At 56.6% G+C, this 27,594-nt stretch overlaps 2 protein-coding genes across 2 annotated transcripts in view; one reads left to right on the top strand and one right to left on the bottom strand.

The window, feature by feature from the left end:
* PRDM15 (PR/SET domain 15) overlaps positions 1-23,080 on the bottom strand; it is a 66,359-nt gene extending 43,279 nt beyond the window's left edge. Inside the window, 3 exon segments of the mRNA XM_043593547.1 lie at positions 1,367-1,460; positions 2,007-2,052; positions 22,997-23,080. Coding sequence (XP_043449482.1) covers positions 1,367-1,460; positions 2,007-2,043 — 131 coding nt within the window. The 5' untranslated portion in view covers positions 2,044-2,052; positions 22,997-23,080.
* On the top strand, positions 20,345-26,396 carry LOC122492249 (uncharacterized PE-PGRS family protein PE_PGRS54-like). The gene is made up of 6 exons (XM_043595967.1): positions 20,345-20,363; positions 21,828-21,912; positions 22,143-22,273; positions 23,016-23,782; positions 24,487-24,606; positions 26,371-26,396. The coding sequence occupies exons 1-5, from the start codon at positions 20,345-20,347 to the stop codon at positions 24,517-24,519; spliced, it is 1,035 nt and encodes a 344-aa protein (XP_043451902.1). The 3' UTR covers positions 24,520-24,606; positions 26,371-26,396.
* Positions 26,397-27,594: the final 1,198 nt, after the last annotated feature.

The following is a 27,594-nucleotide window of genomic DNA, read 5'->3' as shown; positions in this document are numbered from 1 at the left end:
CAGGCCTGGGTAAGCCCGACTCCCATCCGGGAGCGGGCCAGACACCAGGGCGCTTGGAGAGCAGCCCCCTCGCAGGACCACGCAGAAGGCCGGGCTGCAGGGCAGGAGGCCCCCACAGAGGGCACCCACTGTGGGACCGGTAGTTGCTGCCAGAGTTTCACGGGCAACAGGCAACCAGTGCAAGTTTTCGGGGAGAGCCGGCAGGGTCCCCACTTCAGGCAAAACTAGTCCTCTGTTTTGAGAAGCTAAGTCACAGTGAGAAAAAGTAAATAAAGATGCCAGGAAAACCAGTTGGGAAGCTTCTAGAAACAGCAGTGAGATAATAATGGCACCTCCGTGTGCCCGGCACCGTACCTACAATCCCGACCACACGTCTGCAGCGGGTACCGTTACTCTGTCCACTCTGCAGATGAGGCCACCGAGGTACGTTAAAGAGAAGGCCTCGTCCAGTTCAAACAGCTGCAGACCCGGGCTGTGAACGGGCGGTCCCTCAGAGCCCTTGCTCCGGCCCCCCCGGGCGACACGGCCCCCACGCGGAAACGTGGAACAGCAGAGCCACTGGGCCTCCTCCCTCCACCTGCCAGCGTTCTTCCAGAAGCGCTGATGGCTTCGCCTTGTTACCTGCCCTCACCGCCCGGGCCCCACCGCAGCCCACCCTGCCCACGGCGGGCATCGGCAGATGGCAGACCGAGATTCGGGCCACGGGGAAACCTGCAGCCTCGGCCCGCGGGCTCTTCCCCGGCCACCACGCTGTGTCTCGGCCAGCTTGGCCCCTGGGAGCACGGAACTAGAACAAGACATTCACTCGGAAGCCTTCAAAACACGCCTGGGTGGGTGAACAGGTGGAGGGGCGCGGTGAGTGGTGCCGGGGCTGGGGCGGGGGCGGGGAAGCTCCAGGCCCTCTCCGGGGGCCTCACCCTGCACATCTCTTCATCTGGCTGTTCACTCACCCCACTTATCACATCCTTTAATAACTCGGAAACGGTAAGGGTTTCCCAGAGTTCTGTGCGCCACGCTAACGATGTAGAAGCCTCCGAGGAGGAGGCCGCTGGAGCCTCCAGTCTGCAGCGTGGTTGTCACAAGGACAGAGGACAGCCCGGGGCTCGCGGCTGGCGTCTGGAGTGGGGGACGGGGTGGCCCTGTGGGGCTGAGCCCTGAGCCTGTGGGGCCCCCTGCTGTCTCTGCCCAGCCGGCGTCGGAGCTGAACCCCGCTGGTGCCCGAGAACTGCTTGGTCCTGTGTGGGGACCCCCACGCAGGACTTGGGTCCGGGAACCCTCCAAGAGCTCTCCTTTCTGCAGATGCAGAGACGGCGTTCAGACAACCCTGACAGGAAGCGCTGTAAAAACAGCCCGAGGTAGCACTCACCTTGCCCTGCTTAACACAAAGGAGTCTTTGACCATGACCACGGGGCCCAGCTCAGGACATTCGGAGTCGTGGTACTGGCTACAGTCCTCACACCCTGCAACAGACACTGAGTGTCAGGGGGACAGGGAGCCGACAGGGGACACCTGGGGGACATCGCAGGCCCCCTGCCCGAGGGGGGCGACTTACAGCGCTTCGCCCCCCCCCCCCAATGTGAACACGGTGCAAACTCAGGATGTGGCCCCCAAGGAAAAGGCCTTGCTCTGTGGCACATTTCAAAGTGTACAGTCACCTCTCTGGTGACAAAGAACAAGATCTACCAAGGAGTGAGAGTTAAGTGCAAATTCACCAACGTAACCTGCTTACTAGAAACCTCACGTGTCACGAATCCCTGGCTTCCTTTTCTGAATCAAGTGCCGCCCCCCGCAAAGTGCCCTTGGCCCAAAGTTCTGAGAAAGATGACCCTTTTAAAACCACACACCCCCGCGGGGGCGTTTCCCACACAATCAACTGTGTTCCGTAAAGCGAGCAAAGTCATGTCCACTCAAACAGTGGCAGCTTTTCTGTACTGTGGAAACGAAACGTGGACGTGGCTTTGTCCAGACGGCCCACTGCACCCGCGGACAGGCCACGGACTACTTACAGATGAACATGATCTCCTCACTCCCGTCTTCGGCCATTTCTGACACCTGTCGGGGAAACAAAGGCCAGGTTGTTAGCGATGAGCTTTTTTGCCAAAGCAAGGTTTGAAGACCAACCCTGTCAAAGGTTCCTCGAACTTGTGCGCGGACCTTACGTTGGGCTTTCCAGGCACCAAGCAGCGAGATCCCCTCTACTGTAACGAGGCTGGGGGCTTTGAGAGGTTTCCTCCCCTAAAATAATGTTTTTTAATAAAAGCGATTGATTGTGATGGCCTCTAGGTTAGGAAGTCTTTCTGAACTCGGACTTCCCATCTTTTTTATATCAGCCACTGGTTTCCATTTGTAAAGTACAAGGATCACCACTTTTAAGAGCTGGTTTCACATTGTCACCTCCATTTCTCTTTCCTCCTTCACTGGACTGTGAATTCCTCAAGGGCAGTCAAGTCTAGTACAACCCCTGTCTTCCTTCAGCCGCTAACGGGTGCCTGACAGCCAGGCACACCCACGAGCAACACACAGCACAGAGGACGAGAACGTTCCAGACCTCCAGCAGACCAATCACTTCTTCTGTCTTCTGTTGGGCGTGTGAGGTCAGGCAGCGGAGGCGAGGCCCCCCACTTATTTGAGGGATGATCTGGACACGTTAATTCTAGGGCCCAGATCCTCTGACCTATAAAATGGAAATAAAAATGTTCCCCACATTGAAAGACCTGCACTCTGGAAACCACAAACCGTGGATGAGAGAAATTGGAGAGGTCACAAATGGGAAGACCTTCCTCAGGAGCCACAAGGACAAGCACTGTCGAAACGTCTACACAGCCCGAAGCAGACGGGAACGTGTGAATTGCACGTTCAATGCAATCCTATCAAAATACCACCAGCATCTTTCACCGAGCTAGAGCAAACAATCGTAAACTGTGTAGGGAACCACAAACCCCCCACCAAACGGCCAGAGCAACCTTGAAAAAGGAAAAGTAAGCTGCAGGTACCATAATCCCAGATTTCAAGACATACTACGGAGCTGTGGTGATCAGAACCGTATAGCGATGGCACAAAAGGCGACATGCACAGATCAACGGACCGGAAGAGAAGGCCCACAAATAAACCCGCAATTATAGGGTCAACTAATCTTCAACAAAGCAGGAGAGAATAGCCAATGGGAAAGAGACAGTCTCTTCGACAAAGGGTGCTGGGCAATCTGGACAGCAACATGCAAAAGAATGAAACTGGACGACCTTCCCACACCACACACAAAAATGAACTCAAAATGGATGAAAGGCCTAAACGTGAGACCTGAAGCCATAAACATCTAGAAAAGAGCACAGGCCGTAATGTCTCTGACACTGGCCACAGCAACACTTTTCTAGATGTGTCTCCTGAGGCAAGGGAAACAAAAGCAAAAAGAAACCCCTGGGACTACATCAAAATAAAAAGCTTCCACAACAGCAAAGGAAACAGGCAACAAGGCGACCTACAGAACGGGAGAAGATATCCAGTAACAGGTTAGTGTCCAAAATATATAAAGAACTGACATAACTCAACACTCAAAAAACCAAATAATCTAGTTAAAAAATGCACAGAATATATAAACAGATGTCTCCAAAGAAGACGTCCAGATGGCCAACAGACCCATAAAAAGATGCTCGAAATCACTCGTCAGGGACATGCAAATCAAAACCACGGTGGGCTGTCGCCTCACACCTGTCAGAAGGGCTAAAGTAAAAAACGCAGGAAACAACAAGTGTTGGTGAGGATGTGGAGAAAAAGGAACCCTCGTGCACTGCTGGCGGGAATGCAAACTGGTCTCCAGAACAGTCTGGAAGTGCCTCAAAAAATTAAAAATAGAATTACCATATGATCCAGTAATTCCACTACTGGGTATTTATCCAAAGAATATGAAAATACTAACTTGAAGGAATACGCATCCCTATGTTAACTGCGGGATTATTTATAATAATCAAGGCACAGAAGAAACCCAAATGTCCATCGGCTGATGTGGTGTTCATATATACGTGCATATATATTTATATGCATATACGTACATACGTATATAGATATATACATATGCAATGGAATATCAGCCATAAAAAGAATGAAATCTTGCTATTTGCAATGACATGGGTGGACCTAGAGAGTATATATAACGCTAAGTGAAACAAGTCAGAGAAAAACAAATGCCGTTTGATTTCACTCGTACATGGAATTTAAGAAACAAAACGAGCAAAGAAAAAAAGACAAACCAAAGCACAGATTCCTAATGACAGAGGGCAAACTGATGGTCAGCGGGGGGGGCGGGGGGGGTGGTGACAAACGGGATGGGGATTGAGGGTATGTACGCTTAGATGCCTAGCACTGAGTAACAGGTAGAATTGTGGGATCACTATACAGCTGAAACTAATACAACACTGTATGTTAACTATACTGGAATGAAAATAAAATTTTTTTTTCAATGTTTCAATCAGAGTTCAAGGAAAACATCTCTGTTTTAAAAACTGTTTATGGGGGAGGGGAAGGGGGGAAAAAGGGAGGGAGGCAAACCGTAAGAGACTCTTAAAAACTGAGAATAAACTGAGGGTTGATGGGGGGTGGGAGGGAGGGGAGGGTGGGTGATGGGCAGGGAGGAGGGCACCTGTTGGGATGAGCACTGGGTGTTGTATGGAAACCAATTTGACAATAAATTTCATACTTATTTTTTTAAAATAAATTTCATAGTAAAAAAAATGTTTATTTATTTATTTAGAGGGGGGGTAGGCAGGGAAAGAGGGAGAGAGAGGATTCCAAGCAGGCTCTGCGCCATCAGCAGAGAGCTTGACGTGGGGCTTGGACCCACGAACCGTGTGATCATGACCTGAGCCGACATCAGGAGTCGGATGCTCAAATGACTGAGCCAGCCACACGCCCCTGAAATAAACGTGTTCTAAAAGAAATGCACACCTCGTGCAGTTTTGGGGGAGCAAAAAGCACGATACCCCCAGCACGCACCACACACACAAATTCCTCTCCTCTCCCGCTTCCTCCAACCCCCATTAAGCCCACCCAGCACACCCTTCCTGCGCCCCCACCTCTTGTGCGGGCCCCTCCGTGCTGCTAGGTTCCCTCTTGGGAAAGCGTGCCTCCCGAATGCCCATTTCACGTGGCCTCGGCCCCATTTCTATCCCCAGCAGCTTGAAGAATGAAAATGCAACGTCCACATGGGAACTCACATTCACCAAACACACGTTTACTTGAGCGGAGACGAGAATTTCAAACTTCACTGTGGAAGAGTGAGTCAGCGACCAGGAAACAAGGCAGGGACGTGGGATTTCCAACTTGCCTTTAAAGGGCCAGGGATCAATACCCAGGGCGTTTATTTTTTCCAAATCTGTATTTTCTCCTCCTGGGAGCACCCATTTAAGGGGAAAAAAGGTGTCTCCCATGGCCCTGGCAAGTGTAACTCAGGGCTTCCTGGCTGACGGGTACCGTGGGTGTGGTCGGGGGCCGATCTGGAACGGGGGCGGCAGCTGGTCACCGAGCAGAAGGGGAAGAGGGACGAAGAGGCAGAAGAAACGCGTGGAAATCTGCCTTAACGAGTTCCTGGAGCACCCCTAGGAGCCTCACAGCCCGTCTGCCTGCAGGCTCTGTCACAACCCGAGAAGGTCCCGCAAAGGCAAGGGCAGGCTCTGAAGAAGCTGCTCGAAGCGGCAGGATCGAGGCAGGCAGAACACGGGGTCCCCACAGAACGGGTCAGAATCGGGGCGCCCAGACCAGGGTGCCTCCCTCGGGCTAGGTCCACCGAGCCCCGGGAGGCTGCCTATCCCCTGGCGGCGCCCCTCTCTGTTCTGCTCCCCTCAAGGGAGGCGAAGCAGACCATCCCCTGTCCAGAGTGTCCCCAAAGAAGCGGCCCCTCCAAGCACACCTGCTGGGAGAGAAACCCAGCCGACTCGGTTTTAGCAACGGCCGCAGGGAGAAATTGAGAGCGGGCAGGAACAATGGGAGGCTTTAGCCTTTTATTACACTGCGTCTTCGTACACCCAAATGTTCGAGGCCCTGGAAAGAACATCCTTGATGAGTAGCATCTGATCCCTGAAACACAGCCTCTAAAATGGTTCCTTAAAGCCAAGAAAATAGGTCACGGCCACCCTGGACAGCAAGTCAGGCCTGAAGCAAGGGGGCCCCTTGCAGCCTGCGCTCTCTTCCCAAAACCCCCTTAACGCTCGGAACGTTCCTTTGTACCTTGTCCCAGCCAAGCCCAATCTCCGGACGTCCACGGCATGTGAGAAACCCCAGACCGAGGATTTGTAGATAGCGTTTCAGGGAAAATGACCAAAGATGCTAAGTGTGAGAGCTGGCCACTGTAACCACCAATCCTGGGAAAACGGACCTCACGTCACTGATTCTCCAAGTGTGGTCCCCTGGACCGGCAAACCGCAGCACTGGCAGCAGCTGGGAATTTCTGAGAAACGCAAATCCTCGGGGCCCATCCCCAGACCTGCTGAAGCAGACCGTCGGGGACGGGTCCTCACACGCCGTGCACACGAACCTCCAGGTTATTCTGACGCACCTCAAGTCTGAGCCCCTCAAATCTCTCTACCACATACACGACCCCTACTGCATGAACCGACGGACCACGGCTGCGGTCACCGGGAGACCACAGTAATAGCAGCAGGAAACCAAATTTATCACGAACGTCAGTTGGGCTCAGACCAGGATTACCTGCATGTAAGGGGGGGGCCGGGGGGGGTAGGTGATCTTGGACCAATGTTCTCTGTGGTAACTGGAGTTCACAGGCAGGCCCCAGTGATGCCAGCTGTTAAAAGCAGCCTTGAATGCAGAGAAAGAGGATCTCTTTTGCATTGTTGGTGGGAACGCAAGCTGGTGCAGCCACTCTGGGAAACAGTACGGAGGTGCCTCAAAAAACTAAAAATAGAACCACCCTACGACCCAGCAATGGCACTACTAGGCATTTATCCCCGGGATACAGGTGTGCTGTTTCGAAGGGACACAGGCACCCCCATGTTTATAGCAGCACTATCGACAACAGCCAAAGTATGGAAAGAGCCCCAATGTCCACCGATGGATAAATGGATAAAGAAGATGTGGTATATATATACAATGGCGTATTACTCGGCAATCAAAAAGAAGGAAATCTTGCCATTTGCAACTATGTGGATGGGGGGTATTATGGTAAATGAAATTAGTCAAAAAAAAGACAAGTATCATAGGACTTCACTCATATGAGGACTTTAAGAGACAAAACAGATGAACATAAGGGAAGGGAAGCAAAAACAATATAAAAACAGGGAGGGGGGCAAAACAGAAGAGACTCCTAAACATGGAGAACAAACTGAGGGTTACTGGAGGGGGTGTGAGAGGGGGGATGGGCTAGATGGGGGAGGGGCATTAAGGAATCTACTCCACGGGGCGCCTGGGTGGCTCAGTCGGTTGAGTGTCCGACTTCGGTTCAGGTCATGATCTCGCGGTCCGTGAGTTCGAGTCCCGTGTCGGGCTCTGTGCTGACAGCTCGGAGCCTGGAGCCTGTTTCGGATTCTGTGTCTCCCTCTCTCTCTGACCCTCCCCGGTCCATGCTCTGTCTCTGTCTCAAAAATAAGTAAACGTTAGAAAAAATTAAAAAAAAAAAAAAAAAAAAAAAAGGAATCTACTCCTGAAATCATTGTTGCACTATATGCTGGATAATGTGGATGTAAACTTAAAAAAATAAAAAATTGGGGAGCCTGGGTGGCGCAGTCGGTTAAGCGTCCGACTTCAGCCAGGTCATGAGCTCGCGGTCCGTGAGTTCGAGCCCTGCGTCCGGCTCTGGGCTGATGGCTCAGAGCCTGGAGCCTGTTTCCGATTCTGTGTCTCCCTCTCTCTCTGCCCCTCCCCCGTTCATGCTCTGTCTCTCTCTGTCCCAAAAATAAATAAACGTTGAAAAAAAAATTTAATAAAAATAAAAAATAATAATAAATAAAAAATTTTAAAACAATCTAAAAAGAAAAAAGAAAGCAGCCTTGAGGAAGAAGACTCAAGCTAGGACCCGGCATACCCCCGTCTCAAGCTGAACCCTAAGCTACAGTAAAGAGAATGCTGGTGCCGGGGAAGGGACAGACCCACAAGTCAACGGCAATCGAGAAACACACCCGCGCAAATGTGTCCAACTGTTGTTTTTTTTTTCTTTTTTTTTCAACGTTTATTTATTTTTTGGGGGACAGAGAGAGACAGAGCATGAACGGGGGAGGGGCAGAGAGAGAGGGAGACATAGAATCGGAAACAGGCTCCAGGCTCTGAGCCATCAGCCCAGAGCCTGACGCGGGGCTCGAACTCACAGACCGCGAGATCGTGACCTGGCTGAAGTCGGACGCTTAACCGACTGCGCCACCCAGGCGCCCCCAACTGGTTTTTGACGAACCCGTAAAAGCAATTCATGAAGGAAGGACACCCTTCCCAGCAAGTGCGCGTGGCGGTGGGGGAGGCAATGAACTTCACTGTCACACCTTACACAAGAATTAAGTCATAACGGGTCCCAGACTGAACACGTAGAGTTGTAAATGTTTTAGAAAAACATGGGAGGAAATCGTTGAGATCTAGGGTAGGCAGTTTTTAGACTTGTCACCAAAAGAGTAGTCTATAAAAAGAGAACTAATTGGACTGTATCAAATTTGAAGTTTTGCTCTAGAAAAGACAGTGCGAAGAGGGTAACAAGACCAGCTAAAGACTGAGCGGCAGCGTCACAAACCCCACGTCCCTACCCGGGACGCACAAAGTACTCTCAAAACCCAACGGTAAGATGCGAGCCATCCAATCAGTAAATGGGCAAAAGACAGGAAAAGACACTTGACCGAAGAACATGTATAAACCACAAACGAGCACAGGAAGAGATGCCCAACCCCGTGCCAGGGACACACGGGTCAACACGTCACCAAGAGGGGCGGAAATGCTGCAGGATGAGGGAAGCCTGGGCGCCCTGTGTGGCTGGCGGGGGCGGGGAAAGCCTTCCGCCCGTGACCCAGCCCGTGGGCTCTTGTCCCAGAGAAATGAAGAGTCCCCGCCCCACCACAAACCCTGCACACGACCATTCACAGCGCAGACTGGAAGTGAGCCCCCTGGCCCTCAGCAGGGGACCGATCTGTGGTCCACCCACACCCTACACCTGTCTGCACCGAAAAGGACTCAAGTACGGACACGCACAACAGGTGCTGGAGGGCTCTCCAGAATGGCGCTGGGGGGACACGCCAATCCCAAAAGGTCACGTGCTGCGTGACCTCGTTTATTTAACCTCCCTGAGATGACGAAATACACAGATGGGGACCAGAGTGGTGGCTGGTGGGTGGAGGGATGGGGGGGGTCTGGAAGGGGACGGCAGGGGGACCCTGTGGGGATGGAGGGCTGGTACCCACGCAGTGACACCGGCACCACCCTGGACGTGACCCCGCACTGAGTTCCACAAGGGGTCACCACTGGGGATCTGGGAAAAGGGCAGACTTTCTCACGACTGCATGGGAACCTACAATTATCACAAAAGTTCAATTAAAAAACGATAGGAAGGGAGGGGCGCCTGGGTGGCTCAGTGGGTTGAGCATCCAGCTCTTGATTTTAGCTCAGGTCATGATCCCAAGGTCGTGGGATCGAGCCCCGAGTCGGGCTCCGCGCTGAGCCCGGAGCCTGCGTAAGAGTCTCTCCCTTCCCCTCTGCCCCTCCCCTCACTTGATTGGCTGCCTGGGACAAGGCCAAACACAGTCCTCTCTTGCCCTCCCTGAGCTGCTCTGCCCTGGGGATTTTCCTCCAGAGCATCCACGTCTTGGCTCTCCAGGGGCCCAGCCCCCACCCCTTCTCACCTCCCCTCTGGCAAGACCCCTCCCCAGGCAGCCGCACCCACTTCCGGGGCCCATGTGAATACCACGTGCGTGTGGGTAACTCCTGGGAGACCCGCGCGGATTTCCAGCTGCCCCCCCACATCTTCACACGGAGGCCACAAGCAGCCGAACGTGCCGGAAACGAGCCTGGCACCATTCCTGGCTTCCGCGCCCAACGTGGCCCTCCTGTACCTCCTGAATCTCAGAACATAGTTGTGGGACACCTGGTCTCACCATCCCCCACCCCCGCGGCCCCCCTGCCCCAGGGCCAATGGTTCAGGGACCCTACCTGCAGCCTCCACCCCCTCCCTTGGCCATGTCCTACCTTCTCCCTCGTGGAGGGCGCAAGGGCCTCTGGAAGGCCCTTCCTGCTCCTTCCTGGCCAGCAAAACCATTGTCCACACTGCAGAGGGGGACTCTAGAACTTGAACCCGGTCATGTAACTTGCCAGCCTGAAAGCTGATGGCTTCCCACCGCCCCCGGGACAAAACCCAAGCCCAGCAGCCTCCTCTGCCCACCTCGGGCCACAGTGGCCTCCATTTAGTTCCCAGAAACACCAAGCTGCTTGCTGCCTCCAGGCCTCCCGCATGCCGTTCCCTGTGCCTGGGGACAGCTTAGCTTAACGGGCACGTCTTCGGGGAGGGTTTTCCTGGTCCACCTGTCCAGATTCGGGCCTTGTGACACTTTCTAAAAAGCACCCTGCAATTTTCCTTCACCACGCTTTTGACCACTGAGATCACCTGGCTTATTTATCTGCTGGCAAGAGCCACCAGCCTCCCTCAGCCGCACACAGGCCCGGCACGGGGTGGCATGACAACTGTTACCAGAATCGGCCACTTCTCCGGGGCGTCCCCGCGCCCCCGCCCCCGGCTGTGGGCCCAGGTCCCCTCCTGGGGCGTGGCCTGCCTCTTCGTTCGCGTCCTCTGAGCCACCCGCCCGGCACAGGTCCTGCCCTTCCAAGATGGAGCCCAGGCTCCCCTTCCAGACACCTTCCTCCCCGTCAACCGCTCTCCCGAAATCCCGAAATGAAGTTGGCCCTTCCTACGGAACCATCACGTGAAGCTGTCACAAATCAGGGACGATGTTTGGGTATCTTTTTTAAACTTGGTTTACCCGCTCCCTTTTCTTGTGTACCACGTACACCATTCGCCTCGAGACCAGTAGAGCCTCGAGAGCTTCTGGCCGGGTTCCTCGGTGCCTCTCGGTAGTTAAGAGTTGTTTGGAAAGGGTCAAATGCTTCGTTTGTAAGACTTGTGCCAGGAAGCTCGCAAGTCTGGGGAGAGCAGCAATGAGAGGTGGAAGAGATTCCCCACCTTCCAATCAAAAGTGACTCTAAGTGCTCACCTCACTTGCTCAGGATTGACAGAGCACCTGCTCCGACGCCCCCCTCAGCCAGGACTCCGGGCCCGCCCGCTCCGTCTTGCCCCCACGCAGCCCAGGCCGAGAGGTCCTCCTCTGGGGGAGGCCCCCAGGGCTGGCCTGTCTCTGCTCTCACAGGGCTCCCACCCTCCCTCCCTCGGACTCTGAGCCGATTAAAGGGTTTCCAGCTTCTAAGGGGCGCCTGGGGGGCTCAGTCGGCTGAGCGTCCGACTTCGGCTCAGGTCACGATCTCACAGTTCGTGGGTTCGAGTCCCGCGTCGGGCTCTGTGCTGACAGCTGGGAGCCTGGAGCCTGCTTCTAATTCTGTGTCTCCCTCTCTCTCTGCTCCTCCCCTGATCTCTCTCTCCCTATCTCTCTCTCAAAAATAAATAAACATTTAAAAAAAAATTTTTTTTTAATGAAGAGTTTCCAGCTTCTTGAAAGACAGTTTAAACAGATAATCTGTGATGGTGTAGAAATCTGGCAAACTGATAATGCTGTCACAGGACACAGCAGCTTCTCAGGCAAGTGGCTAGTGCCTGTGAGGACATTTCATCAGCTCAAACAAGGCGATGTCCCTCTCTCGCCCAGGTACTCCAGGGCACCCACGATGTAAAGGCCTGCCCTATCTGGGGCTAATGGAACAGGTATAAGCCCTCTCCCCCTCCACAAAATATACAGGACAGGGGCACCCCGGAGCCTGCCAGAAGGAAGCCTGGAAGGGCCGGTGTGCAGGATCCAGATTTGGCCAAACATACACATCCTCACCCTTCACTTCCGGAGACACTGCTCGGCCCCCCGGGGAAACACTACACGCTGGCTTCTCACTACCAACGGGGGAAGGTCTGAACGGCGTGCACCAGCTTGCCCCGTGGTTTCCAGGCGGGTCTACCCCACCGTTCTGTACAGAACTTGTTTGGGTGACTTGTGCTCCTCTGCCCAGAGCCACACACACACAATCGTGGGGGGCCCAGTTGGCCTGTGCTCCGAATCTGGCCTCAGGATCAGAACTGGCCCGTCTGTTCCTGACGCCAAGAGGGACTGCCTCACCTCCTTGAGCCGGACCAGGCTGGGCCCCTGGAATGCAGCCGGGAAGGAAGAGAAATCTGCAGGTGCCCAGGCTCCTAAAACTGTGAGATAAGATAAGAGAAACAAAAAAACCCAGCTCGCTCAGGACTGCACTTAGGCGAACTTAAGGACTAAGCACAGATCAGGCACAGGCAGCATCTATGGCCCTGGAGGGAACACGTGGTTGGGAGCCTCGCCTGAGGGGAGGGCGCTCCACCCAGGACCCTCGGTGGGGACCCCAGCCCACTGCGGGCTTCCCCAGCCGGGAGGCTGGATGTCGTGAGCACCTGATCTGAGGTATGAGCTCTTCTCTGCTCTTCTCTGGACTTCTCCCCTCTTGTGTTCGCTACAGCTGTTTAATTCCGCACATCCCTTTCCCTTCTAATGACTAAAGTTTTCCTCCGCGGAACCAAGGGCCACGATCGTGAACTACTGTCATTCAGGACACCCACCAGGGCCCATCCCAAGGCCACAAATGTGTACGGGGCCCACGCACAGCGGCAGGACAGCACCTAGCCAGCCACGTTTCTCTGACGACGGTCACGGCTCGGCCACCACGCCCCAGCCGGGCTGCGGCCCCCGGTGGGAAGGGGACCGGTTCCACAGCTGCCAACGCGCATCACCCAGAACTCTGGGATGTGGAGAAGACGTCCCCCTGCCACCCTCAGCTCGGGTCCCGAGCTGGCACAGACCACACGATTCAGGTTTCCTCCGGGAAACAGGTCCGTGTGGAGGGTCCCGCAGGTGGGGAAGAAAAGGGAACAGAGCTTCTGCGTAACCTCAGGACACGTGAGCAGGCTCTCTTTAAAAAGACTCCTTACGATACGCGTTTCACTCTTCTGGGTCCCTCATACAGGGGGGCTCGCACAGTATTTGTCCTTTTGTGTCTGGCTCACGTCACTCGGCATGAGGTCAAGGCTCCCCCCCAACCCAGCAGGTGTCAGGTGTCCCCTTTGGGGCTGAACGCCCTTCCCTGCACGCACAGGCTGCATTTTGCTTGCCCATTCATCCGCCCGTGGACACGTGGTGTGGTCCCACCCCTTGGCCACCGCGGAGGACGCTGCCGTGAATGTGGGCACGCCAGCATCTCCTCGAGGCTCTGCTTTCCATTCTTTTGGGCGCAGACCCGGAAGCGGAGCTGCTGGATGGCAGGGGAAGTCTGCTCGATGCCCCGAGGGGCTGCCAGCCGGCGGCTCCCAGAGCGGAACGGTGCCCGAGGCTGCCGACTGCTCTACACCCTCCCAGCACCCGCTCTGCTAGTCAGAGTCGCCATCCCCGCGGACACGAGGCGGAAAAAGATGATCTTTTACTGTGCCCTGCAGAAGCACTGATGTAGAAAAAGCAACCGGCGGTGAAGCGTCGCAAGATGAAAACATCACAATCTTCAAACGCAAGCAGCTAAAAATAACTCAAAGGAAGAGAGGTGTTTTCAGGGAGGTTGTTGACGTAAGCGTGCAATGGAGATGCCCTCTGGTTTGCTGGCTTGGCTGGGCCCTCCCTGTGACTCCTGGGACCATTCAGGCGACAGGGAGACGGGTATGGGAGCCAGGGGACGGCGTCCTGGGAGCCCCTTATGGTCGGGGACAACTTGCCGGAGTGATTTCAGTGTCCAGGGCAGTGCCCCCCGGGGGTAAAGAGTGAGCCACACACAGTACCCTGGGAGCTGTTTGTGTTACGTTTTGAAATTCAATTCCAGAAACACAGGAAATTTCAAAAAGAACACAGAGGGACCCCGATTACCCTTGACTCCGCTCTCCCCAACGGCCGTATCTTACGTCACCGCGGATGACATCACAACTCTCACGTGACCACAGCACGTTATCAACCCCAGGAAGGGTTTTGCGTGCGCGAGAAGCTCGATGCGTCACACGGGCACATCCGTGCCGCCACCCTCACAATCAAGACGCGGGAGGCCCGTTCCGTTAGACAGAAGACTTCGCAGGCGCGTACCCCGCCCCCCACAGTCACACCCCCTCTGCCCCGGCATCCCTCACCCCTGCCAGGCGCGAATCCGTTCTCCACCTCTGTAATGTTGTCATTTGAAGGGCTTAGTACAGATGGGAGTCCTACGTGACGCGACCGTTGGTGACTGGCCTTTGTCTTCACTCAGCGAAGTGCCCTTGAGGTCCATTCGGGCTGTCACGCAGATCAAGGGCATCCCTTTTTCACTGCTGCGTAATTCTCCGTGGGTGTGCGACACAGCTGGCTCAATCGCCCACTCTCCGGGTTCCCCCCACTCGGGGCTGTTACAAATCAGGCCGCTTTGAAGAATGGTGCGCAGGTTTTCTGTGGACACGAGCCGTGGCTTCTCCAGGATGAATGCCCCGGAGAGCAATGAGTCAGACTGGGTCGCCTACGGAGTGGATGCGTTGTCTGCTAAGAAGCTGCCACGGGGGCCCCGTTTCTCCGCACCCTCACCCGCGCGTGGGGCCGTCACCACGTTCATTTTAGCCGCTCTCAGCGCCGTTAAGCTGGCATCTCACCACGGTTTCAGCCTGCACGTCCCCGCTGGCTAACGAGAGCGACGCCTCCTCACGGACCAGGGTGCCGGCTGTAAAGCCTCAGGAAGGCGTCCCCTCACATCCTCCGCCCATTTTCTCGGACCCTCTGGCTTGGCTGGTTGGTTTGTTTCTATTGTTGTGTTCTGAAGCTTCCCGGACATCCGGATCCCGTCAGACGCACGGCTCGCGGCCCGTTCTCCCTCCCGACAGACTGCTTTTCACCCTCCCAACGGGGCGTCTGCAGAATGAAGGTTTTCAAGTGGGCCAAGAGCCACTTACTAACTCTGCCTTCTACGGATTATGCTTTGGGGTCATGTTGGACACCCGTGCGCCAAGCCCCCGGCCCCCAGATGTCCTCCTAGGTTCTTAGGAAAGTCTTACAGCCTTACACGTTAAAGTGCATTATGCAACTTGAGTTAGTTTTTGCATCAGATGTGGGGTCAAGGTTCATTCTGCCTTCAGACGAGCATCTGAGTCAGCACCACGGAGCTGCTCCGCACCTGTGCCCCAAACCGGCGGCCCTACGTGCGTGGGTCTGCGTCTAGGTTCTCTCTGCTGTCCCCACCGCCCTCTGCGTCTGTCCCTCGGCCACCACCGCACTCGGTGGACCGCGGTCGTTACCACAGTCTGGAGCAAGTCTTACAACAGGGGAGGGCGTTTCCTCTCACGCAACTGTTCTTGAAAATTATTTAAGCCGTTCTCATTTCCTTTACTTTCTCTATACATTCTACAACCACCTTGCCTTCATCTACACGAAATCTTGCTGGGATTCACACGTGTAATTGTGGTAACGCTGTAGTTCACAGAACCTACCCAAAACATTACCGTTTCAATACGTAATTAATATAAGAATAATGAATGAATTTTTTCACGCTAAGTCTTAGAAAGCCCGTGTGTGACTTACACGTATGTATCCTACCTGCACTTGGACCAGCCGTGTCAAGTGCTCAGCCCTGGTCGAGAGGCCCAGGGGATTTTAAGCAAGAAGGACATTTTCCCACTGGGCACATGACCCGTGAAAATATTAAAAGCAAGAAGGGAAAAGTCACGAACAGGAAAAAGCAGACAAGTAATTGCTAGACAAACACACGCTGCGGAACGGTCCTGAAAGATGGTCCGGGGGGTGGGAGGGTGGGGGTGGGCAGGGGAGTAGTAGGTGGGTAGAGAGGAACTTCGTGGTTAAGAAATCTGTGAGACATTGCAGAGTCCCATTCTGGAGTCCTGAAACACAATGGCACATTAAAGGCCCTGAGAAGTCCTGCAATAAGAATCTGCTGAAATGTGTTTACCCCGCAGCCTCTGAACTTATTTGGGCAAGAACACTTCTACACACACTGTTTCGCACGCTAGAGAACCTCACAGAGCACAGACTGGGTGCGTCAGTACGAGGGAAGGGCCTGGCCCTGCCGTGGGGCACAGGCACCAGGGACCAGGCTGTGAGTCTGGCTCTGCCCTGCACTGGATGTTAGACACCTCGTGTTAGTTATCTCCCCTCTTTGGGTCTCGGTTTCCTCATTTGCACAAGGAGTCCCCTTCCGGCCTGCACAGGTACAATCCGAAAATTCTAGCTCATCATTAGAATTCCATAAGACACTGGCTTTCTGGCACTTTCCACAGCACAGTCCTCCCCCCCGCCCCCCAGCCCCAGCCCCAACTATGCTTTTGCTCTGTATATATGTTCCAGAAGCAAGCCTTCAAGTGCCAGAGAGAAGCAGGAGGATGCAGCGATCACGCCTCACTGCTTAGCTCACGCTCAGGAACTTGGCACGGACAATTCTGGAAACTGGTTATAACCTCCGGTTCTCTCCCATCTTCTTCCCCACCATCCGTGACCCTTTGCTCCAGCCCAACTCGGTGATTTCCCCAGGCCCTAGGAGCTTTCATTTCTGCACCTTCCCTGAGTCTCCCTCCCCCGCACTCCCACCAGCCGCACTGCCTCACTTCCCCTCTGCCTCCTCTGGTGCCTCCCGCCTCCCCCCTGCCTGTGCTCCCTCTGCCCCAGCATCGCGTCTACAGCCCCAGGCTGTCGCCGTTAATGCCCACGCCCTCTTGCCCTGCCTCGTGAGCACACCATGGGGACCCAGGATGAGTGTGACAGACCACCACCCTGCTGGGCCCGGGGCTCATGGCCATCCGGGGAACATCTCATCACTCACAGACTGACTTCCAGGAGCCACTCGATCTGCCCCACTGGCTCCCCCTCCGGCACCTGCAGGCTGACAGTGGTTCGCGAGAGCAGACGCGGGGAGTCCAGCGCCCCTGTCTGCACATCTTGGAAAGGGACGGACACAGAACACGGGCCTCTGCTGCGGCCACGGGTGACCAGGTCAGTGGGCTCCCAACTTCAGGAGGGGAGCAGCTCCCCGACAGGTACGTGCTTCCAGACATGGGCCACGGGCCGTGGGGGCAGGAGGGCACACGAGCGGTGTGGCACAGACCCACAGCGTGAGAACCCACCCGGCCCGGCTCCAGCCACCTCCCAGGGCGGAGTGGAAGGATCTGTCCCGCCTGCCCCTCTGCCCCTCTCTCCTTCCCTCATCTAAACACACACACACACACACACACACACACACACACACACACACACACTGTGTGTGGAAGCCAGAAGGCAGCCCCTGCCCGTCCCTGCGTCCCGTCGCTAGGTCACTCCTTCCTCGGGGGGCCACACTGTCCTGGGGTTTCCTTGGGGTGCACGGGAGGGACGTCTTTTGTGGAGATGTGCCCCCTTTGCAGATGTCTCGACTTGCGTCTCAGACAACAGACGACGGTTTGCCGGGACCCGGCCGTGTTCACTCCACGCAGGGAAGGTAGGACTCCACCGTCCCTCCGCGTCCAACGTCACGGCTGGGACGGCTGACACCTTCTTGGCCGGGCCACCTCTGCACGTGACTCGCTGCCCCCAGAAGCTTTCAGAATTTCTGTCTTACCCCCCTGACCTTCGCGGGGGCCCTGGCACCCTCGCGCTCGGGCCCTCCGGCCTCCGGATTTCCTTCTGTCACTTCTTTGATAACTTCTTCTGTTTTCTCTTCCTGAGCCCCTGAGTTTCATTGAAGCCAACATCGACACTTCCGATGCTCACGTGTGGTTTTTAAGAGGATTTCTGAGCAAAGAGGGAAGACAGACGTCTGCACTCTGCCCCCCTAAAAATGGGAACTGAGGTAATATCGACTTTCTCGCGCAGATCAGAGCTCCGACGGACAGCCCTCACACGGAGACATGGGAGGGTGAGGCCTGCTTCTTAATCGTGGGCCTCGTGGGACACTCTCGGACTGGGCCCCTTGGGAGCGCTGGTGATGAAAAGAACCTCGTGCATTCTCAGGGGAAGGAAGGGAGCTCCGGGGAGAGCAAAGCGGCACAGAACCAAGTCCCGGGAAGCCCGGCGTGCCGGGGAAAGGGAGCCCCGGGGGACGTGTGGACACTGAGAACACAGAATCCACGGACAGGACTGCCGCGGCCTGGTCAGAACGAGGGTTGTGTCAACCTCTGCCCTGACATCGTGCCAACGTTTTGCACCTGGTTTTGGCCACGATCGAAGGCAAACTTGCTATAACTAACGAGCACATGTATTTTTAAGCCACCAAAAGCCAAAGGCCTTCGGTTACGCAACACCCGGACCACTCCTCCTCTAAGACAGACTCTGTCCTGCAGGCACGGTCTCCCCTCCCCACAGACGAGCGGGAAGGGACAGTCCTGCCACACGAATCATGATGTAAGGACGGCCGACTCACAGAGGGTTTGCCTCCAGCGACATCAAGGGCCTCAATGCCGGTGCCCTGAACCTGCACGACATCCGTGCTCGCGGCCGTAACTGGGGACACGGGTCATGCTGCGGGTCGAGAACAAGCCAGACGGAGCCAGGAAGACGTGGCACAAATGAGGCAGAGATCGGCATCATCCCAGAGAGACCCAAGTCTCAGCCTTACGCAAGCTCGTGGAAATCTGACCCTGCAGGCCCAGGAAGGCGCAGGGGAGGGTCCACAGCGAGGTTCCTTTGGGCTTTGTCAGGGTGAGGGGCCCCAGCAGGGCCCCCGCCGTGACCCCAGCCGCCCCCACTGTGCTTCTGCAGGGCTGCTCCTCGGCCAGCTGCCGGCCTCGGCGACCCCTTCTCGTTGCCCGTCCTGGAAACTCTTCCCTCTGTCTGTCAAACGCCCACCCGATCTTTCAGGCCTCCCCCTAACGGCCCCTCCCCCCCGACTCTGTCCGGCCCCACACAGGCACGCCGCACCCACTTTTCCCTGGGAGGCCCCAGGCCACCCCCACCTTCCTCACTGCACACCTCTCTCTGCGGCAGTTTACAGCCCTGCAACGTTCCCGCCAGCCTCAATCTCAGCTCACCCTCAAACGCAAATGGTCCCCCGTGACCTCTAAGGCCCCGCTTCTCTTTTCTACCGCAAAGCTCCCGGGAAGGACTCCGTCGGCTTCCTCGACTACCGTTCCCTCTTGAACGGGAGGATTCGCTCCCAGGGCTCCACCAAAGCCCTCCCACCAGCCCTGTCCTCGCCTTCCAGCTTGCTGAGCCCAGCCCTCCGTCAACGAGGCACCAGGCGGCAGCCGTCACACCCTCCCTCTGGAACCTGCTTCGCGTCTCTCGGGGCGCCTTCCCAAGTCCCTTTCCCTTCCCGTCCCCCGTCCAAAGCCGCCTCCGTAGGGTGACCCGGGCTGCCCCCTGGTCCCCTCTCCCTCTGGACCCAGCCTCTGCCCCCACGTCGCCTCCCGGGCCCGTGTCCCCGGTCCGCTCCTCGGCCCCGACCCCACCGACCGCTTTGCTGGCAACCCGGCACTTAAGCGCACACTGCTCGTCCCTAGTTTTAACAGCTGCAAGGACAGGATTTCCAGCATTTTATAAATATTGGCTTCTTAAAATAAAACCGTTAGGTCCCTCCTCTAAGCACGTCTGCTGGAATCGAAGCGTGACAGTGTGATCTCCACGGCCATCCGTGTTCCACGCACGCGAACCAGCTCTCCCTGTCATAGTCCACGGCCCTTTTGCGTCTGTGACCACCGCTCTCCTCGCTGCGAGCGGGACGGGACAGCCACGGTTACGGACTCGCGCTCGGCAGGACTCCACGGGGCCCCCTGCAGGTGTGCACGTGAACTCAGGCCCGCAGGTCCAACCAGGCCTGCTCTTCTAGGCCCGCAGGCTGTGATGGCGTCTTCCGGGTCGGGCCGGGGCTGCGCGAATTGGAACCCCACCGACGCCGACAAAACGACAGCACGTGTTCTGACGAACAGTCCTCTGGCAAAGAAGCCACGTCTGATGAGGCGCACCGGCCTTTTCCCCAGTGGGCTGGCCCGCCACGGACAAGTGTGCAGACCCGCTCCCACTCCAGTTCTCTAAGTGTGAGTGCGGGAGCCCCGTTCCACAGGCGTGTGGCCGGGAAGGGAGAGCTCCGTTAGAGCAGCGCCTCCCACGGCCACCATCCTGCCACCGTGAGTGCCACAGGCTCCGTCCGCGTGAGGACGCCTTCCACGTGCTGCAAGCCTGAGGTCTCTGACCCGCAGCGAGGCCACTCCCCCGACACCCCCCCCCCCCCATCTGTAGGGATCTCTCCCGGGCCGCGAGGGGTAGGACCGCTCTCCAGGATGCCGGTGCGTCAGGAAGGTGAGGACCCGGACCCTCCCCCGGCCCCCAGCCCGGGTCTCTCCCACCCCAGACGGAGAGGGGCAGTTGGAAGATGCCGCTGTCTCCTCCTCCTCCCGGGGCCCCCACACACCGGTCACCTGCACCTCGGTAATCGGCACCTCCTGTCACCTGCCACGCATTTCCCAACCAAACCTGCAGCGGGGCCTCCTGGCTCTAGAAATACACTTTGCCCCACTTCCTCATTTCCCTCCCGCCTCCACCCTGGTGTAATGGAATCCTGTCAGGCCCGGATTCCCCACGTGGCCGCCACAGACACAGATCTTGTCCCACCCCTGCCGAAGCCCTCTGTGGCATCCGTCTGGCACTCGGGATAAACGGAGCGGCGGACAGCCCGGGCTTTCTCCCCCCCCCCCACCACACCACCTCTCCCCCCTGGGCACGCGCAGCTGGCTCCACACCGGGCCCTTTACGTGTGCCACTCATCTGCCCCCGACACGCTCACCCCCGACCTCCACGAGCACCTCACGGCACTGGTCTCAGCCCCAACGCCCCCTGCTCAGACTGCCCGAGCGTGCCCCCCCCCCACCACAGCCTCCCCCTGCTTCCTCTCCCCTACACCCTCCAACCCCAACCGCTGCCCACCTCACTGAGTGCTACTATTCGTTGTCAACACCTTCCTCCGCCCTCCACAGCGTGGGGCGCAAGGGGCAGGGCCTTCTGGCTTGTCCAACACAACAGGCCCTGGCTGAATAAATCTGTCGAACGAACAGCCGGGGAGCTGAGGACACATCATGAGCTGTCTCAGGGGAGCCGGGCACGGATCACCCACACCGCACAAACGCGAAAAGCACACCGCAAGTGCACCTGAGTCACTGCTTCACAGACTTAACCTCTGAGCCCACGTGTATCAGAAACATTCCTCCAATCTCCCTTAAACGTCTGCAAAACGGGAGGCGCGTTCCTGTCCTGGCGCTCTCCCCAGAGAACGATAGCAAAAGAATGGTGATTAGAAGGGTATCTGAAGCAAACTGAGTTCTTTCTCAACTGTAATTACTCCCAGAAAAGGGATCAGCCTTGCAATTGGGGTTGACTGATTGATTGATTGGTCTTCTGGTTAAAAACATAACAGTAACGGTCCTTTCTGCTTCCAAAAGAGAATATAACATTATATTCTTTGTTGGCAACTTTTTTGCCAGTGTAGGAATCAAAGAAATCAACAGGGGAAAAAAACTCCGTACAAAGGAAGGACTTCGCCGTTTTTCCCTTTCAAAATCCAAACTTCGCAGCTCTATTTCTGAGCCGTTCACCGCAAGGCAGTGATGTCAAGGAAATCGGAAGCCGTGTGGAGCCGTGAAAATATGGAAAACGTGCAGGTCTGAACCAAAATATCTGGTGTGCTGTGTCGGGGAGGGGCGCCTCCCTCCTCACAACACTGCCTACCTCTCCACACTCTCTGGGAGAGTTCTTGCTGTTCCCTGTCAGGGTTCATCACAAAACCAGGGGCTCCCTTACTTTTCATCCTCAAAAATACCTTCGGGAGCCAAGCTGAGTTCTCCAAATTTACCTGGTGAGTCCGGATTTTAGGGAAGTGGCTTAAGCAAACGTGGTGTTGTGTTGGTGGCTTTAACCACGTAGACGGGTCCATGTGTCACTGATGTCACACTCCTACCATTTTAACGTACCCTTGGGGACGGTGGGGGCAATTTCTGAGCATTTGGGGGAGAAACCCCATCCCCTACGTGAAGAACTTAATAAAGGTAAGCCCGTTACCCTATCAGGCCGTTGGATTTTCCACAGCGAGTTTACTGCTGTCTTCTCTAACCTGACCCTCGCCGCGCACACCTGTCCCTCGCGCGAGAGGCCACATGGCCAGCGCCTCCACCTGTCCGCGCTGGGCCGAGCCGGGCCGGGCCTCACCTGTGCGGCCGGCGAGCCCCTCCCGGGCTCGGCCACCCACCCCGCGTCACCTGTCCACGGACTTCACTCCCTTCCCTCGGCCACCCAAGGGCTTACGGAAACGGGGAGAGGGGGGAGCGGGGCGCCCTCGGGGGGGCCTAGGGAACCCCGTCGCCCGGACTCCGGGGTCTGCGCTCCTAACCTCCGGGGCGGGGGTCCGGGACCCTCCCCTAGCGCCCCCCGGGGGGCCGGGCGCCAGGACGGGGGGTCCGGGGTGGGGGGGTGGGGGCGGTGACATCACGCCGGGCCGTCGGCGGCTAGGGCGCCCGGGGGCGGGGACCGCGGGCCGGGGCCGGGGGCGGAGGAGCCCCCGCGCCGCACCCACGGGCGAGCGCGGCCCCGCGCCCCGCGCCCCGCACCCCGCGCCGGCCGGGCCGTGGGCGGCGGGCGGCGGGCTGCGGGCTGCGGGCCCGGAGCGCGCGGGCCGCGGGGCGGCGGGGCGGGCGGGCGGCGCGCAGGGCGATCCCGGAGCGGCTCCGGGAAATCCAGCCGGGTTTTGACTCCGATCGCCCACGGAGCCCGCAGCCGGCGAATGTAACAAAGAACAAGCGGCATGGCGGCTGGACCGGGGCGGGCGGCGGGCGGGCGGGGCCGGGGCGGCGGGCCGGGCGCGGGGCGCGGGGCGCGGGGCGCGGGCCGGGCCGGGCCGGGGCGGCGCGCGGGGGCGGCGGCGGGCGCGGGGCCCCGGGCTTTACCTGCCTGTGGAATGTGCAGAGCGGGCTCGGATCCGGACTCCGGGTTGCGATCCGCTCCGGAAACTGCGCAGCACCGGAAGCCGGGGGGCGGCGGCGGGGCATTGTGGGAGTTGTAGTTCGCGCGGGCGCCGGCGGCGCGGACGGGGGGCCGACGGAGAGCGGGCGGCGTGCGCGGGCAGCGGCGGGGCGCGGGCGGCGCGGACCCGGGGCAGCGAGCAGGTCGCGGGCGGTGTGGACGGGGAGTGGGAAAGCGGGCCGCGCGAACCGGGGGTTGTGGACCCGGGAGCGGACGGCGGGGGCTGTGCAGCAGGTCGTAAGCTGTGTGGACCGGGAGTGGGAGAGCGGATGATGTGGATTGGAGAGCAGCGAGGCGTGGATGGTGATGCGCGGGGCAAGGGCGGCGTGGACGGAGAGCGGCAGGGAGCAGGCAGTGTAGACCGGGCTTGGGAGAGTGGGTGGTGTGGCTCCCGGAGCGGGCGATGTGGATCGGGTAGTGGGAAAGCGGGCGGTGTGGACAAGAGAGTGGCGAGGCGCCAGTGGTTGATAGAGGAAAAGGGCGGCGTGGACGGAGAGCGGCAGGGGGCAGGCGGCTTAAACCCGGAGTGGGAGAGTGGGTGGCGTGGCTCCGGACCGGGCTGGGAGAAGCGGGGCTGGCTCTGCTGCCCCTTCCCCGGAGGCGTGGCTGGTGTGACCCTGGCAGCGACGCATGACCATTGCAAATATCCACCCCTGTGGATTCCACCCCTGTGCTGCACAAACCCACAGCCCACAGCTCCGGGGGCCCCTGTAAGTCTCTTCTGGTGGCTGCTGGAGCCATAATTTCTTTTGGGGGCGGGGAGACTTGGAAGAAAGGGTCGAATTTTTCGTTAAAACCTGTCTGAGATTTGCTGCCAGGTGGTAGTTCTGAAAAGAGCCAATAGTGTGCCCCAGTCCTCCTGGTCCACTCGGGGAACCCGCCCCGGAGCGCTTACAGTGCCCCCAACAAGCTGGGGAAGTACCAGGAGGGAGCGTCTGGACCCGGCAGGGTGGGCTCTTGAAATACACACCTTGACCCGTGTGATGCTGGAAGGTTTGGGAATACCACCACCCTGGCCAGGACCACTGAGGCCAGACTGTTCCCTGACTCTCCCCACCCTGGGGGCTCGGTGGCCTGCTGACTGCCCTCCATCAAAAGTGCATGCGGGCTGGCGGGCACCTGGGTAGATCGGTGGGTTAAGCCTCCGACTCTTGATTTTGGCTCAGGTCATGCCCCCCCCCCCCCCGGGTGGTGAGATCCAGCCACACTTTGAGCTCTGTGCTGGGCTTGGAGTCTGCTTAAGATTCTCTCTCGCTCTCCTTGTGTCCCTCTCCCCCACTCGCCGGCTCGCTTGCTCTCTCTCTCAAAACAAAACCCCAAAACGTGTGGCCACAGAATGTTAGAAGGGACTAGAGGAGTCTTTTAGTCTCCGGAGCGGAGCAGTAAAACTGTCTTCTTCATTTCTGCCTGGCAGAAAGTTCCACTGATAAAGTGCAAGAAGGGATAAGCAGATGGAAAAAGGATTTGAAATTGACATCAGACAGGACTCATTTGCCTCCTCCACGGGAAGCTCCTAGGAATCAACAGGAAAAAGGTAAAGAACCCAACAGAAAAACGGACAGTTCCCAGTAGAGGAAATACAACGGCTCAGGGCGCCTGGGCGGCTCAGTGGTTAAGCCTCCAATGTCAGCTCAGGTCGTGACCTCTCGGTCGTGGGTTCCAGCCCCGCGTCGGGCGCTGTGCTGAAAATTCGGAGCCTGGAGCCTGCTTCAGATTCTGTGTATGTGTGTGTGTGTGTCTCTCTCAAAAACAAACATTAAAAAAGTTAAAAAAAAAAAAAAAAGCAAGCAGGCATAGTGGCTCTTAAGCTTAAGCAAAGCTCTTCAACTGTACTGCTACAGGAGAAAAGGCAAAGTGGCCGCACAATCGTTTTCACCTGTTACATTAGCAGATTTGGCTTTTTGTAAAGCTTAGTAGCATTATTTTGAAGAGAGTGTATAAAATGAGCTGTCTCGTCCTTTCCTGGTGGGAGAATAATTTGGTATAACCCCCATGGGGGCCCTTGGTTAATATGGAAATTCTAAATGCATAGAGCCTACGGCACGGCAGTCCCACGAGCAGAAATGTGTTCTCAGCTAGACTCACTTGTATGAATGGGTATGTGTGCAAGCTTGGTGATAAGTGAGGGCCCATCGAAACGGCGTGGCAGGAGGGTAGAAGCCTGAGCGGCTGCCCAGGGAGCAAGCTGAGTGTGGCCCGGGGGTGCCCCGAGCTTCTGTCTCCGCCCTCCCTGACAATCTGCAGTGGCTTCCTGATGGCTTGTACTGTGGGGCTGAACCTCAGCCTGCCACACCTTTCTTGATCATCGCCTCCACACCCTTCCCCTGCTCACACCCGCCCCAGCTGTGGAATCCCAACCTCCCTCCAGCCCTCTGTTCCTCAGTCACATCTTCAGGGTCTTTTGTACATATTCCCTCTACCCTGGAATGCTCTCTGGGGACTTTCCGCCACCGTCTATCTCTTCAGCATTCGGGTTTCTGTTCAGTCCCCGAGAGCCGTAGACTGACCCCTGCAGCCTGCAGCTAACGCACACCCCTCCCCTCCCCCCGCCCCTCTAGTGAGCTCACAGTTCTCGAATGCCCAGGTGGCTGGCCGCCGAGGCCTCTGCACATCAAACACAGATAGGACAGCAGAGCGGAAACCTGTACAAGCAGAAGACCTGACCCCGTCTAAAGCCATTTCTCGTGTCGGTTTGTGCAGCACAGGGGTGGAATCGATATTTGCAATGGTCATCGCATCTTCAAAAGAATTCCCAACGGGTTCAGTATATTCCTTCCGTGAAAGTTGGAAGGATTAAGCTGCCTTTTAAGGCAGATTTATATCCAAGTTTTTTTTAGTGTTTATTTATTTGGGGGGGGAGGGGCAGAACGCAGAATCCGAAGCAGGCTCCAGGCTCTGAGCTGTCAGCACAAGAGCCCGACGTGGGGCTCGAACCCAAGAACCGCGAGATCCTGACCTGAGCTGAAGTCCGACGCTTAACCGACTGAGCAGCCCAGGTGCCCCTATATCCAGAATTTTAAAGTGTTTTTTTAAAAAAAACTTAAAAAAAAAAAACATTGTTTCTGAAAGTGTCAAATTTTATTATTTTTTAAAACGTCTATTTATTTTGAGAGAGAGAGAGTGAGTGAGCAGGGAAAGGGGGAGGGAGAAGATCCCAAGCAGGCTCCGTGTCACCAGCTCAGAGCCTGACATGTGGCTCGAACTCCCAAAACCATGAGATCACAACCTGAGCCAAAATCAAGAGTCAGACGCTTAACCAACTGAGCCACCCAAGCATCCCTCAAATTTTACTCTTAAGAACAAAACAGTGCGGAAGGCTTGCCTTAAAAAAAAAAAAAAAGAAAAGAAAAGAAAAACCACATGTAGAGATGTTCCTTGGGCAGCTTGTGGCCTCTGACTCTGGATAGTGGTATTGCATCAGCGTCCTGTTTCCCAAGCACGACAGCTACTGGGTGTGTGATGTGGAGACGCCGTCCTTCTTGGAAAATGCACTCTGAAGAAGTCAGGGCGGAACACAATGTCTCCAGCACTCGATCAGTTGATCGCTAGATGATAGGTAGGTAGGTAAAGCAAGTATGCAAAGTCGGTGAATCTAGTTGCAGGCTATGTGGGTTATTCTGTAGGTGTGAAATTTTGCAAAATAAGTGGGGGGAATTAAAAATAAGTAAGCAATAGAGTTTCCGTTACCCTGAGTGGATTTTCCTAGGGCATAATCACCATGCCCTGTCGTCACTCCTCCCACCCTCCCCCCCCATCCCCCCCCCTCCCCGCCTCCACCCCTGCCCCGGGACGATGGTCTCAGCCCAGACACTGGCTGCCTCCCACGTCGACTAACTAACATGGCTCATCAGCCCTGGTTTTTTTGTTAGTTGACTCCCTTCATACTAGACTTCATAAAAATAAATATCCTAAGTCACTTCTCTACACTACCTCTAGCTTTTCAGTCCGGCTAAGTGTTGCTCTCCAGATAAAGACAGCAATCTAATCAGCGAGTGACTTAATTCTCACTGTGTGCAAAACATTGGATGTCACTTGATAGTTTTCTCGCCCATCGCAGGGAGCTGAAAGTTTAGAAAAAGCCGACATCAGGCCGTAAGTCCTTGGTCTCTGCTTTTGACACAAGGTAGCAGGGACTCCCCAGCCAGACAGCCTGGGCTCACGTTCTGTTTTCTGCCACTTATCCACTGTGGAATCTTGGGCAAGTTACTTAACCTGTCTGTGCCTCGGTTTCCTGATCTGTAAAGCTGAGGTAGGTCATAACTCACGGGGTTGTCTCAAAGAGTGTAAGAGTCACTAACCAGCTCTGGCACATAGTAAGTGCTCAGTCAGTACACTTACCACCATTGTGATTCCGAGTCTCTGTCCCGCGTCCGCGTAAAATACCACGGAGCCCAAGGCACCCCAGCACCCAACTTGATAAACGCTGGTATCAGCGGTTGAATGCTTGGCACACGCAGGACACGACGGGACGGTTCACAGCGTGGAGGGGTGGTGCGGAGCCGGGGTGGGCTGCGCTGTGCGC

Source organism: Prionailurus bengalensis, chromosome C2 (assembly GCF_016509475.1).
Source record: "Prionailurus bengalensis isolate Pbe53 chromosome C2, Fcat_Pben_1.1_paternal_pri, whole genome shotgun sequence".
NCBI lineage: Eukaryota > Metazoa > Chordata > Mammalia > Carnivora > Felidae > Prionailurus > Prionailurus bengalensis.
Note: the sequence above shows the minus strand (reverse complement) of the source record. Positions and strands in the feature narration are given on the sequence as shown.

Coding starts and splice junctions, on each gene's coding strand:
- LOC122492249 (XM_043595967.1), top strand. Junction 21,913..22,142: donor GAGTTCTCCAAATTTACCTG/GTGAGTCCGGAT, acceptor GATTTTCCACAG/CGAGTTTACTGCTGTCTTCT. Junction 23,783..24,486: donor CCACAGCTCCGGGGGCCCCT/GTAAGTCTCTTC, acceptor TCTGCCTGGCAG/AAAGTTCCACTGATAAAGTG.